This window comes from Crinia signifera, chromosome 2 (assembly GCF_055691185.1).
Source record: "Crinia signifera chromosome 2, ASM5569118v1, whole genome shotgun sequence".
NCBI lineage: Eukaryota > Metazoa > Chordata > Amphibia > Anura > Myobatrachidae > Crinia > Crinia signifera.
The window spans coordinates 116,590,788-116,603,262 of record NC_139218.1 but is presented as its reverse complement, the minus strand read 5'-3'; the positions used below and the strand labels follow the sequence as shown (position 1 = coordinate 116,603,262).

Below are 12,475 nucleotides of genomic sequence, written 5' to 3'. Positions count from 1 at the left end.
AGCAGAGGTGGACACGCGGGAGGTAAGGGTAGCTCCATCCAGTGCAGCCTCTCCTAAATATAGTGCGGCCTGATGCATAATGTCAATAGTAGGCAACAGGTCATCTGCACTACCCCCCCTCTGAAACAGTATTTGCAAGGGCGGTAGTCCACTCCACCATGGCTTTAGCCACCTAGGCAGATGCCAAGGTAGGCCGAGCCACCAACCCCAGAAGATATATAGATAGATAAAGATTATATATATATGGTGGCTGTCTATCACAGCGGACCCGGTCCTCCTGAGGCAAGAGATAAAGGGTGGCAAACTTCTTGGGTATTTCCCAGGCCTCAGAGGGTATCCTCTAAGAAGAAGATATACCTAAGTCCTTAGACTTTGCATAGAACAGCCAAACAGAGTCTGGCTGTATTATCTGCTTTAAAATACTGGTAGAGCAAATGCTGCTCTGACTTGCTTCTAAACCAGACAGTGGTATGGACCTGTGCAAGGCAAAGTGAGCACTAACCGTAAGATGCAGTGCGGGCTGAGTACTGGCAGTGAGATTTGGGCTGAGAATAGGGGGGTGGGGGTGTTACTGCAGCTGGAGGTCTTGAAAAGGAAAGGTTCTACTACAGACATTTTGGTGTACAGTGGAGCACAAACAAATCTAATGACAAGGTTAGTAGGCATTAGGACACTAACCTGAAGTGCATCTTTGGCCACCCCTGGGTTAGAATATTAAGGGCCATAACACACTGGGCGACTATGCCCAGCGATGATCGCGTGCATCGCTGGGGGGGAAAGCCGCTCAGTGCATACACACTGAGCGGCTATCCCCCTGCCCGGCGCTGACTGAAGAGGAGAGGACGGCGTTGCATAGCAGAACGCTATGCAAAGCCGCTCATCTGCTGGTATAACGGCTTTCCCGGTGATGTTGCGGGAGCGCACAGCAGCGCTCACCGCCGGGCCATACACACTGGGTGGCTTTGAGCTGAAAGCTTCTCAAACCTCCTGTTTAAGCGACTTTCAGCTCAAAGTCACCCAGTGTGTATGGGCCTTTAGGGTCATAGTTTGAATTCAGAGGAAGGGTTTTAGCATAGCATTAAATTATATTAGCATTAACACTTCAGAGTTCCACCACCTCTAATGGTGAGGAGGAACATTTTCCACATTGGCCCTGCACAGTACTTCTAACAGAAAAGCATTCTAGTTTGCAGGGGGATGCCAAAAACCCTTCCACTGGTCCCGTCTCTGCCTAATGGGGGGAAGGGAGAGGGGGGTAATAAGGTGGCATAGAGAAATGAGTTCCCCCACCTCTGCATGACCAATTTAAGCCCTGGGTATTACAAATAGGATCCAATATGAATGAGTTCTGCAAGATCCAAATGATGATCTAGTGATCATTTTGGTGATCCATGTAAAACAAGATACTTTATAACGGCAACATTTTCTTTCTAAAAACCAGGTCATTTCAAATGCCTGGGTTGCACTTTGTTTATATTTTATTATGTTGAACCAGGAGATCCATTTTCATAACCACATTCAGGCAAAAAGAGTAAAAACACAGTAATTTGTACCAGCCAGTTCCTTATTTATTTTTTTAAACACGATTGTGGCCTATTTTCTATGGGCAAACGACAATCTCAAAGAACATATGGCTCTCCATAGAAGCGCAATTCGCTTAATATTCAAGGGGATTTCTACAGACCAACTGGTGGCAATGCAATTCTAGAACATATTCAGCCTAGCCACACATACATAGAAAATGATAGATCATATGCTTGTGGATATGAGAGGGGGATACAGATCTAAGTTGCTTTTGCAGAGAGGCATGCTGGATGGTTATAAGCGTTAAAACCAAATGAGCCAAGTTTGTCCAGCTAATAAGAACCCACAAGCACTGGTTATGCCTACATAATTGACCGTGAATATTCTGACTTCGTCCTGGACCACCAACCCAACGCACACCTACAAGAGAATAGGAGGCACCCCAGGGTACCGTAGCACCAGTTTGGGAACCACTGGTATAATGGTTACTCAGATCATACAGTTCAGGTTAAGTGTTTAACTAGATCACATGCAAGAAAGATTTGCTATATGCGTGATAATAGGATACAATTGTGAATTTAATTTTAAGGCGGATGCAAATTGAAAATAAAATTATTATTGGTAATAATAGTTCAGACTTTATTTTTTTTAAAGACAGGGTATAGCATGGCCGCTAGTAAGACAAACCTCCATAAGCAGGTGGTGTGGTACAGGCCAGCATTTACCTTCAACTGAGAAGGTGTCAGTTAAAAAAAAATAAAAAAAAAATCACAAGATAACAAAATTAATTGGTAAAACTTTATTCTATTTTTCAATTTTTTTTGCCATTAAACAGAAAAATTGGAGCCAGGTTTTGTTTTTACAAATGTAAGGTAAGTCTCCAACCATCGATCCCCTAAATCAGAACAGAAGTTAAAAAAAAAAAAATTATAATCCATCAACCCAGAGAAAATAGCTCCTGGTCTTTCTGGTTTAAAATACTAAAGACAAAATGTATTTTCTGGCTTGATAGTTTATGGTGGCAGATTGTTAGGGAAAAAAAAATGCTACAAGGGCCCTGGTTGTGATGAGGGAGCATAAAAAATAAAATAGAAAAAACAACCCAGACAGGTACAGTCTCTATTTACCTTGATGTACATATCAGTATAGCCATCAAAAGCATAAAGATTTCAACAGTATAATGAGTGGTTTCTGTAAACTTGGAAAAAAAATTAACAAAAAAAAAAAATAATTCAGGCACATTTTCTCTTTACATTTCATGAACATTTATAAGCTGCCTTGTCACAAGCAGCAAAACGACAAAACAAAACTGTGCGTTCTCAAATATGTTTAACATCACACTGATGGCACATGTCACCCTTGGATATCTGCATCTCAAAGTCACTTAACAAAAAGGAGGCAAAAAATTATTTTAGAATCCTGTGCGGTCTAAAATATAGATAGATATATAGATAGATAGATATATCTATATATATCTATATATAGATAGATGAGGGAAATTTACTCTTCAGTGACTAGTGACTTGCTGAGTAGTATATATTCCGCCCTTACTATCTGGTCCTTTGACATAAGGGGGACAAACAAACATTCCAAATTAGCAATTGATGGAGGCGAAATATATACTAAACAATATAGAAGGCAGAATTTTGAAGGTTTAAGTCAGTCATATCAGACATGAATGAGGTTAAAAAAAAAAAAAAATTGCGTTGAGATGCACAATTCAAAATAATTCAAAAATCAAAGCTTAAGAGGAAAAAATAAAATAAAAAAGCAGAATAGGGGAAAAAAATATAAATATACTAAGGCTTCAACTCCTCACTTGCAAATGTGCATAATTTAAAAAAAAAAAAAAAAAGGGATTTGTTTCTCAAGATTATCCTGACGAACTCAAGATGCAAGGTGTTAAAAAATGGATGTAACTGTTATATATAATAAGATTCTCTGCATTTGCGGGTTGCAAAGAGAGGATGTTGCTCTTCACATTGTCCCTTGGTTTGATCATACTTCATTAGGTAATGTGCTTTACTGGATGGAAAACAAATCACTCGATGACACCAACTTGACGGATCTTTCTCTCTATGACAAATCCCTGCAGAGAGGAAGAAAAAAAAAGTTTTTTGTTTTTTTTCTGCAGAGCCACAAGGTTAACAATGAATTGTCTAGGAAGTTTGAAAGGAATGCCTAAATGAGAGTATGGGTTCGCACTTCATTACATTCAGACAGCAGTAAACTGCAGTGTTTTAAACATGGAAACTGGTCTACAATTTTATTCAAGCGCTACTTAGATTATCTTGCCCCATCAGACCTGAGCCCCAGCTGTAATCCATTTATTCATTCAGAGTGATTTAGTCCACTTCAGGTGGACCATGCCCGTAATTATGAACTAAAATAAAGTCAGTCAGCAGCAAATGCAGCTCTATTGGTAAATAATTAGTAACTGGTGAATATTTTTAATTAGTAACTGGTGAATATTTTTTTATATTCATACAATGGTCAGTTTTAAAATTGAATTAGATTAAGAACAGAAGGTTTAAAAAACTATTAAATATAGAAAATTGAACACACCAATAGATCATGGATAAAACCACCATCATTGTGTTCCAAGGAAGCCCAGCCTGGCGTAATCATATCTGAAACGCTCCAGTCAAGTGGTTAATCACTAAACAAATCAGACTTTTTTTTTCCAATACACACTTCACATTAGATTCCTAAGGCTGTGTACACATGGGGGCGATTTTGTCTAATATTGCGGGCAATATGGTCGCTGAGCGACCATATTGCCCGCGATGGGAGTGTGCACCAGCGATATATCGCTGGGTGCACGCTCACATTTTCTCCCCCGTAGTGATCGCTGGTCACAGGAACATGCTCCTGCGACCAGCTGATTTCCACTGCCGGGCTCCCCCCGGGCAGTTTCTTTTTCATCAGCGACCATCTCTGGTCGCTGATGCAAACGGGATACTGAGTGATATATCCCCTGTGTGTACGGGGCTTAAGCCTTTACCACATTATCACTCAGACAACTACACTTCAGACCCTTCAGGTAAAACATAGAAACAGCTTTGATGGCAATCACTGCATAAACATAGAATTTGACGGCAGAAAAGAACCACTTGGCCCATCTAGTTTGCCTCTTTTTTAAACAGGTTACCTCAAACCATTTTGATCCTTATTGCTTTGTAAGGATATCAATATGCCTATCCCAAGCATGTATAAATTGTACTACTGTATTTGCGTCTGCCACCTCTGATGGGAGGCTATTCCACTTATCTACTACTCTTTCTGTGAAGTAATTCTTCCTCACATTTCCCCTGAATCTTCCTCCCTCTAGTTTCAGTGCATGTCCTCGTGTTCTGTTGCTCCTCTTCCTGTGAAGAATGTCTCCCACCTGTACCTTGTTAAAGCCCTTGATATCTTTGAAAGTTTCTATCATGTCACCCCTTTCCCTTCTCTGCTCTAAAGTATACATATTAAGATCTTTTAGTCTTTCCTAGTACATTTTGTGATGTAGGCCATGCACCATTTTAGTTGCCCTTCTTTGTACAGTCTCTAATGTATTTATATCCTTCTGGAGATATGGCCTCCAGAACTGAACACAATACTCTAGGTGAGGTCGTACCAATGACCTATACAGTGGCATTATTACGTCTTTCTTTCTACTGCTGATACCTCTCCCTATGCAACCAATCATCTGACTTGCCTTATTCATTGCTTTGTTACATTGCCTACCTGCCTTTAAGTCCTCTGAAATAGTGACACCTAGATCTCTCTCTTCCTCAGTAGTTACCATTATAGTGCCATTTATACTATATTTAGTCTTTGGCTTTTTGAGACCCAAGTGCATGATTTTGCATTTTTTGGCATTAAACTGTAGTTGCCATTCTCTTGACCATTCCTCTAATCTACCTAGATCAATCAATCATTTGTTTTACCCCTCCTGGTGTGAATAGCCTGTTGCATACCTTTGTGTCATCTGCAAAAAGGCACATTTTACCCTCAGTTCCATTTGCAGTATCACCAATAAAGATATTAAAAAGCACTGGTCCTAGTACAGATCCCTGGGGCACCCCATTTGTAACCTTTCCCTCTTTTGACTGTACTCCATTTAACACAACTGTTTTCTGTCCTGCAACCATGCACTTATCCATTGAACTATCTTAAATAAACTTGAAAGCTTGGGATTGGATTTTAACAGTCTGCGATGTGGGACAGTGTCAAAAGCCTTACTAAAGTCTAGATAAGTTACATCTACAGCCCCACCTTGATCTATTTAGTCACCCAGTCAAAAAAAGTCAATAAGATTTGTTTGACATTACCTTCCCCCAGTAAACCCATACTGTTTGGATCCTGTAAATTGCTGGTTTAGATATTCTACAACTCTTTGTTTTAAAGAGTGTTTCCATCAATTTCTGTTTTCCAGTCCTCTGGGATTACTTCAGTAGCTAGTGACTGGTTGAATAATTATGTTATTGGTTTTACCAGTTCCCCTTTAAGCTCCCCCCACCCCAAAACCTATTTTGTAATAAATACACAGCTACTGCAAAAGCAGAACCTTTACTTTGTGACCATCAGATGTCAGTTGGATTTTCTAGTTTCAATAACTTACTTTTGTATTATCTGGTCCTTTGGGCTGACGCAAGACCATGAGACGTGGCGCACTCGCATCATCCAAGGTTATGCTTTTTAACCGACTCACTAATCTGTCTGGGCGAGGGGCTGCTACCATTTCAGGGCCTTTGCTGCAATAGTGGAGAAAGAATATATCAGTGTTGCAGAATTGCCATCATAGTTTATTCTATTGCAAAATACATTATAAGACTTTATTTAACAAATGATCTATATACATATACACGGTCATTGGTAATTAATCACCCAGTTTAAAGCTGCCACATACCACAAATCCAGGATTTAGTCATAAAGTTTAGAAATAATAGACATAATCCAAACAAGCACAAAAACCATTTAAATCTATTTAAACAGAATTGTTTGCCAATCCTTTGTTGAGGCACATGGAGCTAAATTATTGCGGAGCCGTACTATATAAAAACTTACCATCCAATTGGCAAACACAAATACACATAGCGACATTAGGGAACATCAGAACATTCATTTATACAGACATTTACCTTAGTAGTGTAACATTACAGCCACTGCACTTCCCAGTTCGCTGATTAAGGATAACTGAAAATTCCACTTCATCCCCAGCCTGCAGTTCAACACCATCCTGAATCTCCTTCACATGGAAGAAAAGTTTTTTGCTGTCTCCTATTTCATAGTTGATAAAGCCAAACTGGAATAAAAAAATATTTATTAACATAGAACATTTATTGATTAAAAATGAGGTGCATGAAACATTTTACTTTAATGACAAAAGAGGGAGATGAGCAGTGACCGTTTTAGTAAGAGTGACCATTACGATAAGGAGAATAGCAGTGCTCTACAGTGCATGCAATGGCCAAGAGCAGCAGTAGCTGTGCTCAAAGCAGGCTTCAGGGGAAACCACAGCTCATCCTTCAAATATCTCTCAGCCATCTCTCCTTAAGGTCCATACACACTGGGCGACTATGCCCAGCGTGTATGGACAGCGATGATGTCAATCACCGCTGCGGGGAAAGCCGCTCGGTGCATACACACTGAGCGGCTTTCCCCCTACCCGGCACCGACAGATGGGGGATCCTCAACGCCGCTCATCTGCTGGTATAACCAGCAGATGAGCGGCTTTCCCGGCAATGATGCGGGAGCACGCAGCAGCGCTCATCGCTGGGGCATACACACTGGGCGGCTTTGAGCTGAAAGCCGCTCAAACAGGCTGTTTTGAGCAGCTTTCAGCTTAATGTCTCCCAGTGTGTATGGGCCTTAACGCTCCTTCACATGCTTCCAGGAGTCATCAGTAATATAGGCAAGTCTTTACCATGTGGCCCTCTGACCTATCTCGCAATCTGTAACACTGCCTCAGCCACTATCTCTAATCCGCAGCGACAATTTTTGTGTAGTAAAAACACAAAACAGCCAGCCGACATGAAAGCATACACAGTGCTCGCCCATAGTACAATGCGGCTGTCGTGGCAAAATCTAAATATTGTAGAACCACTTTAAGACAAATATAGGTTTCAGAATATCAATTCAAAATTGGTCATTAACACCTCACCTGATCTTTCACACATTCAACAGTACCCCTGCGGATGGGCTCTATGTTGCAGGCCATGGTTTCCCCATTTTGACTAAGAACACAAAGTTGGAACTTCACAGTTTCTCCTTTCTGCAGACAATCGGCTTTAGTTACCATTCCCACAATGCCAAAGGGGAAAAGGCATCCTTTCATGCTTTCTGAAACAAGAGAGTCACACAGAGGTTGTAAACGTGCACAACACACAGAATATGGTACTTATGTATTAGCAGGGCAGCCATTAAGCAAATTGCTTAGTGGGCGATTCTGCGCAAGAAAAATCGCATCACATGCGGTTTTTGCTTGCGATGCGATTGCATGCAATGCGCTTTCCAATGTAATTTATTCACTGCTTTCTACCCTCGGGCGGTGCGATTCTATCGCATGCGATTTCATAGGATTTTATGCCATTTACTTTACTATACATTTCTATGAGATGCAATGAGAATTAGGCACGCCACCCCGAAGCGTGGCGAGGGGTGGCGGAATGCGTCCTCCCGACCTTTTCATACCCCCACTAGCCACATCGGCGTGGAGTTGAATTTATATAGTGTGGCGAGCACAGCGAGCCCCGCGGAATACTTGTAACATAATCCGCTGTGCTCGCCACCCTTCTGGCTCTGTGCTCTCGCCACACTACATAAAATAGACTCCACGCCGACGTGGATAATGGGGGTATGAAAAGGTCGGGAGGACACGTTCCTCCACCCCTCGTGGGGCTCTCTGCGCTCGCCATGCTTCGGGGTGACGTGGACAGCATGTCATAGAAGTGTATAGTAAAGTAAATGGCATTGCACCCTAAACAATCAAATGCGATTTTGCGTGCGATGCGATCGGATCGGATCGCACCGCCCGAGGGTAGAAAGCAGTGAATTACATAGGAAAATTGCATTGCATGCAAAAAACCGCATGCAATGAGATTTTCCTATGGTGCCGTACATATGCAAATAGGGCACCCTGCTAATACAAAAGTACCCAGAATATAACCAATATGGAAAGGGAAATCACAGCGCCTCATGTTGCATTACACTGACTGGGTATGGCTTAGTAGAAGGCATTTTTTTCCTCTAAAACAATCACTGACAAATTAACTAAACTAATATTCAGGTATAAAAAGGGTTAGCCAACACTCCCAATATTAATATTTCAAGCAAGAGGGGGCTACAATAAACCAACCTTGCTGGTTTGTTTCTGTGCTGGCTTCAGCCTCTGTTTCGGCTTCTGCTTCCTCAGTTTGCTCAGGAGTCTCTTCAGCTATCTTTTCTTTGTCAACAACTATAAAAAAAAAAAAAAAATACTTACTGTCAATTTATGAAAGCATCAACCATGAAAATTAAAAACCTAAATTAAAAGTATATTTATACACACAGAGGTGTCCCCTTACATCCTTATATGACACCCCGTATCACAGCAAGGACATGGCAGCATAGCAGAGAAAGGGCAATGAAGTGAATGGGAGCTAGGTTGAGCCATGTGCTTACCTCCCAATTCACTTCACTGGAGACCTGACAACATGCCACTAATCATTCACATCATGATCCCACTACAGTTAGCAGCGATACGTAGCAATGTAACATAGTAAATTAAGTTAAAAATACGTCAGTCCATAGAGTTCAACCTATCTGACTTGTAACTACTGACTTAAGTCATATCTATAGGATTCCCTTAGTGGCCAAAAATGCATCCAGTTTTGATTTAACTTAATTAACAGTAGTTTCTGTAATCACCCCTACGGCAAGGAGTTCCAGAATGTTACTGCTCTAATGGTGAAGAATCCTCTTTGTACCTCAGTACCTGCCGCATATCGTAAGTACAGGCCTGTTAGTGAACAAATCTCCCAGTTCCATAGGATTCCCAATCCTGTATATTATATTAGCCCAGCGGTTCACAGACTTTCTTGAATCTCTGGCATCCTAGATTATCTTTATTATTTTCAAGGCACCTCTAGACAAAAGTTTTATTCATTAATAGATGTAAGTAAATTGTACTTACCTGTCATCCTTGAGGGGCATACACATGGAGCAATTGTGTTCCCTTTTCTAAGCAATCTGACTAGATTACTGAGCAGATCGCTAGGTGTGTATGCCCCCGAGCGATGGTGGCCCCGCACGTCACTATTGCCCGCTAGTTAAGTGAGTGCAGGCAGTTAAACTGTAGACAAATTGCTTAGCAAGTGACTGCAAATTACTAAGCGATAGTGATCACAACGGCTCAGTTACATGGTGGTGGGCACTGCTGCTTTTAGGACTGTCAACCCCAAATGCTGGTTTTGCTGATTAGAATTACCATAAATAATTTAGTCATAGGACATAGGACACAACCCATGGTATCCCTGCATGTGCCATGTACCACCCACTTTGTGAACCTTTGAGCTATTGGTGTATCAAAAAGTAATCTACAGATTATATATTATAGAGTTTTACAAAACACTGAGAATCCCTTTAACTCTCCTTTAGTAGGGTCCGATTATGATAAAATGTACTTCAATTATTGTAGCCAGTGTAAGATTAGGACACTCCAAAATGATGTTGAACCTAGGCATGAATCAGTAATATGCTTCACCAGCTTATTCACTTGCCTGGGGTGGTGGCATCTCATAACTATGCCAGGCTTTCCCAGAGCTCAGCCTGCCCAGCATGACCCTCTGTTGCTTTGAAAACCACTTTGTGTCTTCCTGCTGGCCTTAGTATAAAATGGGGCACATCCTAAAAGAATTGCCCAGCTACATCTGCAGGAAGAGTCTTCTAGCATCCCAACCTTAAGGTGGAGATCAGGGGACAGAAAGCTTCAACTTGCCTTCTCTTACTCAGCAACAGGCACTGCTGGGGGGAGCTATGATGGGCGTTACAAATAACACTGCATTAGCACCCTACCCCGATCCCAGACAGAAATACTCTCTGATCCGTAGGGCCACCACCAACTTCTGGCTGTTCTTCATGCATGTGTAAAGAATAGCAATGAATATCATTTTTTTTTTTAAACTGTAGAAAAGTATCTAAAATGGTTACCGGTGTTTCTAGGTAATCAAATCATATAAAAAGCGGTACTTGTGTATTATCTGGGCGCCCGATTTTCTCATCTCATGCCACTAAAGGCATGCGATGTGATGCAATGCGATTTTTCATTGTAAAGACCTGATTTTTAATTGTATAGTCACCCATGGGTGATTTCATACTCCCACTATCCAACTACGCATGGAGTTGATTTTATATATAGTGTGGTGAGCACAGCGGATTACTTTAAATATATTCTGCATCCGCTCGCCACACTATAAAAAATCAACTCCGTGTGTAGTTGGACAGTGGGGGTATGAAATCACCCATGGGTGACGATACAGTTAAAAATCGGGTCTTTACAATGAAAATAATCGCATCGCATGAATTGTATGCCACTATATTGCATGCGATGCAAGACAATGAAAAAAAAATCGTGCGCCCCCAGATATTACACAAGTACCTAAAAAACTATTAGCCCTTAATTCAGTAGTTAAGTAATTCAGATGTTATTGACGCAATCTACAAGTTTCATAAAACTGTACTAAAACTTTTTTATATCATTTAAAATGACACATTTTGGGGATATTCTTGGATATTAATAGGTCTGCTAGATAAGTGGTTAAGTGAAGTACTAGCATTCCATAATCCTAAACTTCTCTATGAAGTATAAAAAATAAAAAAAAACGATACTTCGCTGCAAATATATGAAAGTGTACTTATAACGTTAAGAGTCTACACCAAGTCTAACACAAAGTAAAATCCATACCCTCTTCTAAAAGCTCAATCATGCCCTGATACTCCGTTTGTGTTGGATCTACACTCCGCAAGGGTCGCACTACTTTGCCCCAGTACACGGTTGGATTCACTTCATCATCACTTGAGCCATTAACTAAAAATACAAAAAGAAAAGTTCAGAATAGCAAAAAGATACAAGTGGTATTAGTTGTGGCAAAGCATTTTACACTAGTCATAGTGAACATACTAAACACAACTGCTGATTTCTCAAGTGTTCATAAAAGTATTTATCAAGCCAGTTACGTATGGATGGTTAAAGACTAAGAAAAGCCAAGCTCTACATGCAGCGCTGTGATCTAGAGACCATTTTGGGTGGAGTGGTCATGCATTAATGCATGTACAAGAGTGTACGACTCAGCACTCCCTATTCGCATGCACTTCTCCAGCCAGATTAGCCTCATGCATCTCTAAACACACTATAGCCTGATTAATATCTTGCAGAAAATGCCAGGATAAAGCTAATAAGGGGATTTTGGTCCTACCTGTAAAATCCTTTTTTCTGAATCCATGGTGGACACTGGGACAGTGGGGTGTGGGTGGAGCTTCAGCTACAGGCACCAAGTAGAATAGAGTTCTTCAAGTGCAGCCCAGGCTCCTCCTCCTCCACGCCCCTACAGGCTTCAGTTTGTTCAACAGCTTACCCGCAAGGTACAGGAAAAGGAAGAGAAATAGGAAAGAAACCAGCAACCCAAAGGAAGAATAAGTTTCAGGAAGGTGTAAGCCGACCCCCATTACTGTAGATCAGTGTGCGAGGGCGGGCGCCCAGTGTCCACCATGGATTCAGAAAAAAGGATTTTACAGGTAGGACCAAAATCCCCTTTTTTCATTCATGCCAATGGTGGTCACTGGGACAGTGGGACGTCCCAAAGCTGTCCCTTTTACGGGAGGGAACGCACCCGAGCTGCACTGATGACGCGTTGCCCAAAAGCAGAATCTGCCCTGGCGAACGTGTCAAAATGGTAAAATTTTAAAAAGGTGTGTGGAGAGGACCAAG

General features: G+C 41.3%; 1 protein-coding gene across 3 annotated transcripts in view; it reads right to left on the bottom strand.

Moving 5' to 3' along the window:
• Positions 1–2,308: 2,308 nt before the first annotated feature.
• Positions 2,309–12,475, bottom strand: part of CSDE1 (cold shock domain containing E1) — a 63,824-nt gene continuing 53,657 nt past the window's right edge. For all 3 annotated transcript variants that reach the window (XM_083172743.1, XM_083172745.1, XM_083172744.1), the window contains 6 exons: positions 11,453–11,575; positions 8,867–8,965; positions 7,673–7,851; positions 6,651–6,814; positions 6,131–6,263; positions 2,309–3,613 (listed from right to left, as the gene is read on the bottom strand). In XM_083172743.1, the coding sequence (XP_083028869.1) occupies positions 3,566–3,613; positions 6,131–6,263; positions 6,651–6,814; positions 7,673–7,851; positions 8,867–8,965; positions 11,453–11,575 (746 nt within the window). In that variant the 3' untranslated portion in view covers positions 2,309–3,565. The remainder of the gene's footprint in view (positions 3,614–6,130; positions 6,264–6,650; positions 6,815–7,672; positions 7,852–8,866; positions 8,966–11,452; positions 11,576–12,475) is intronic.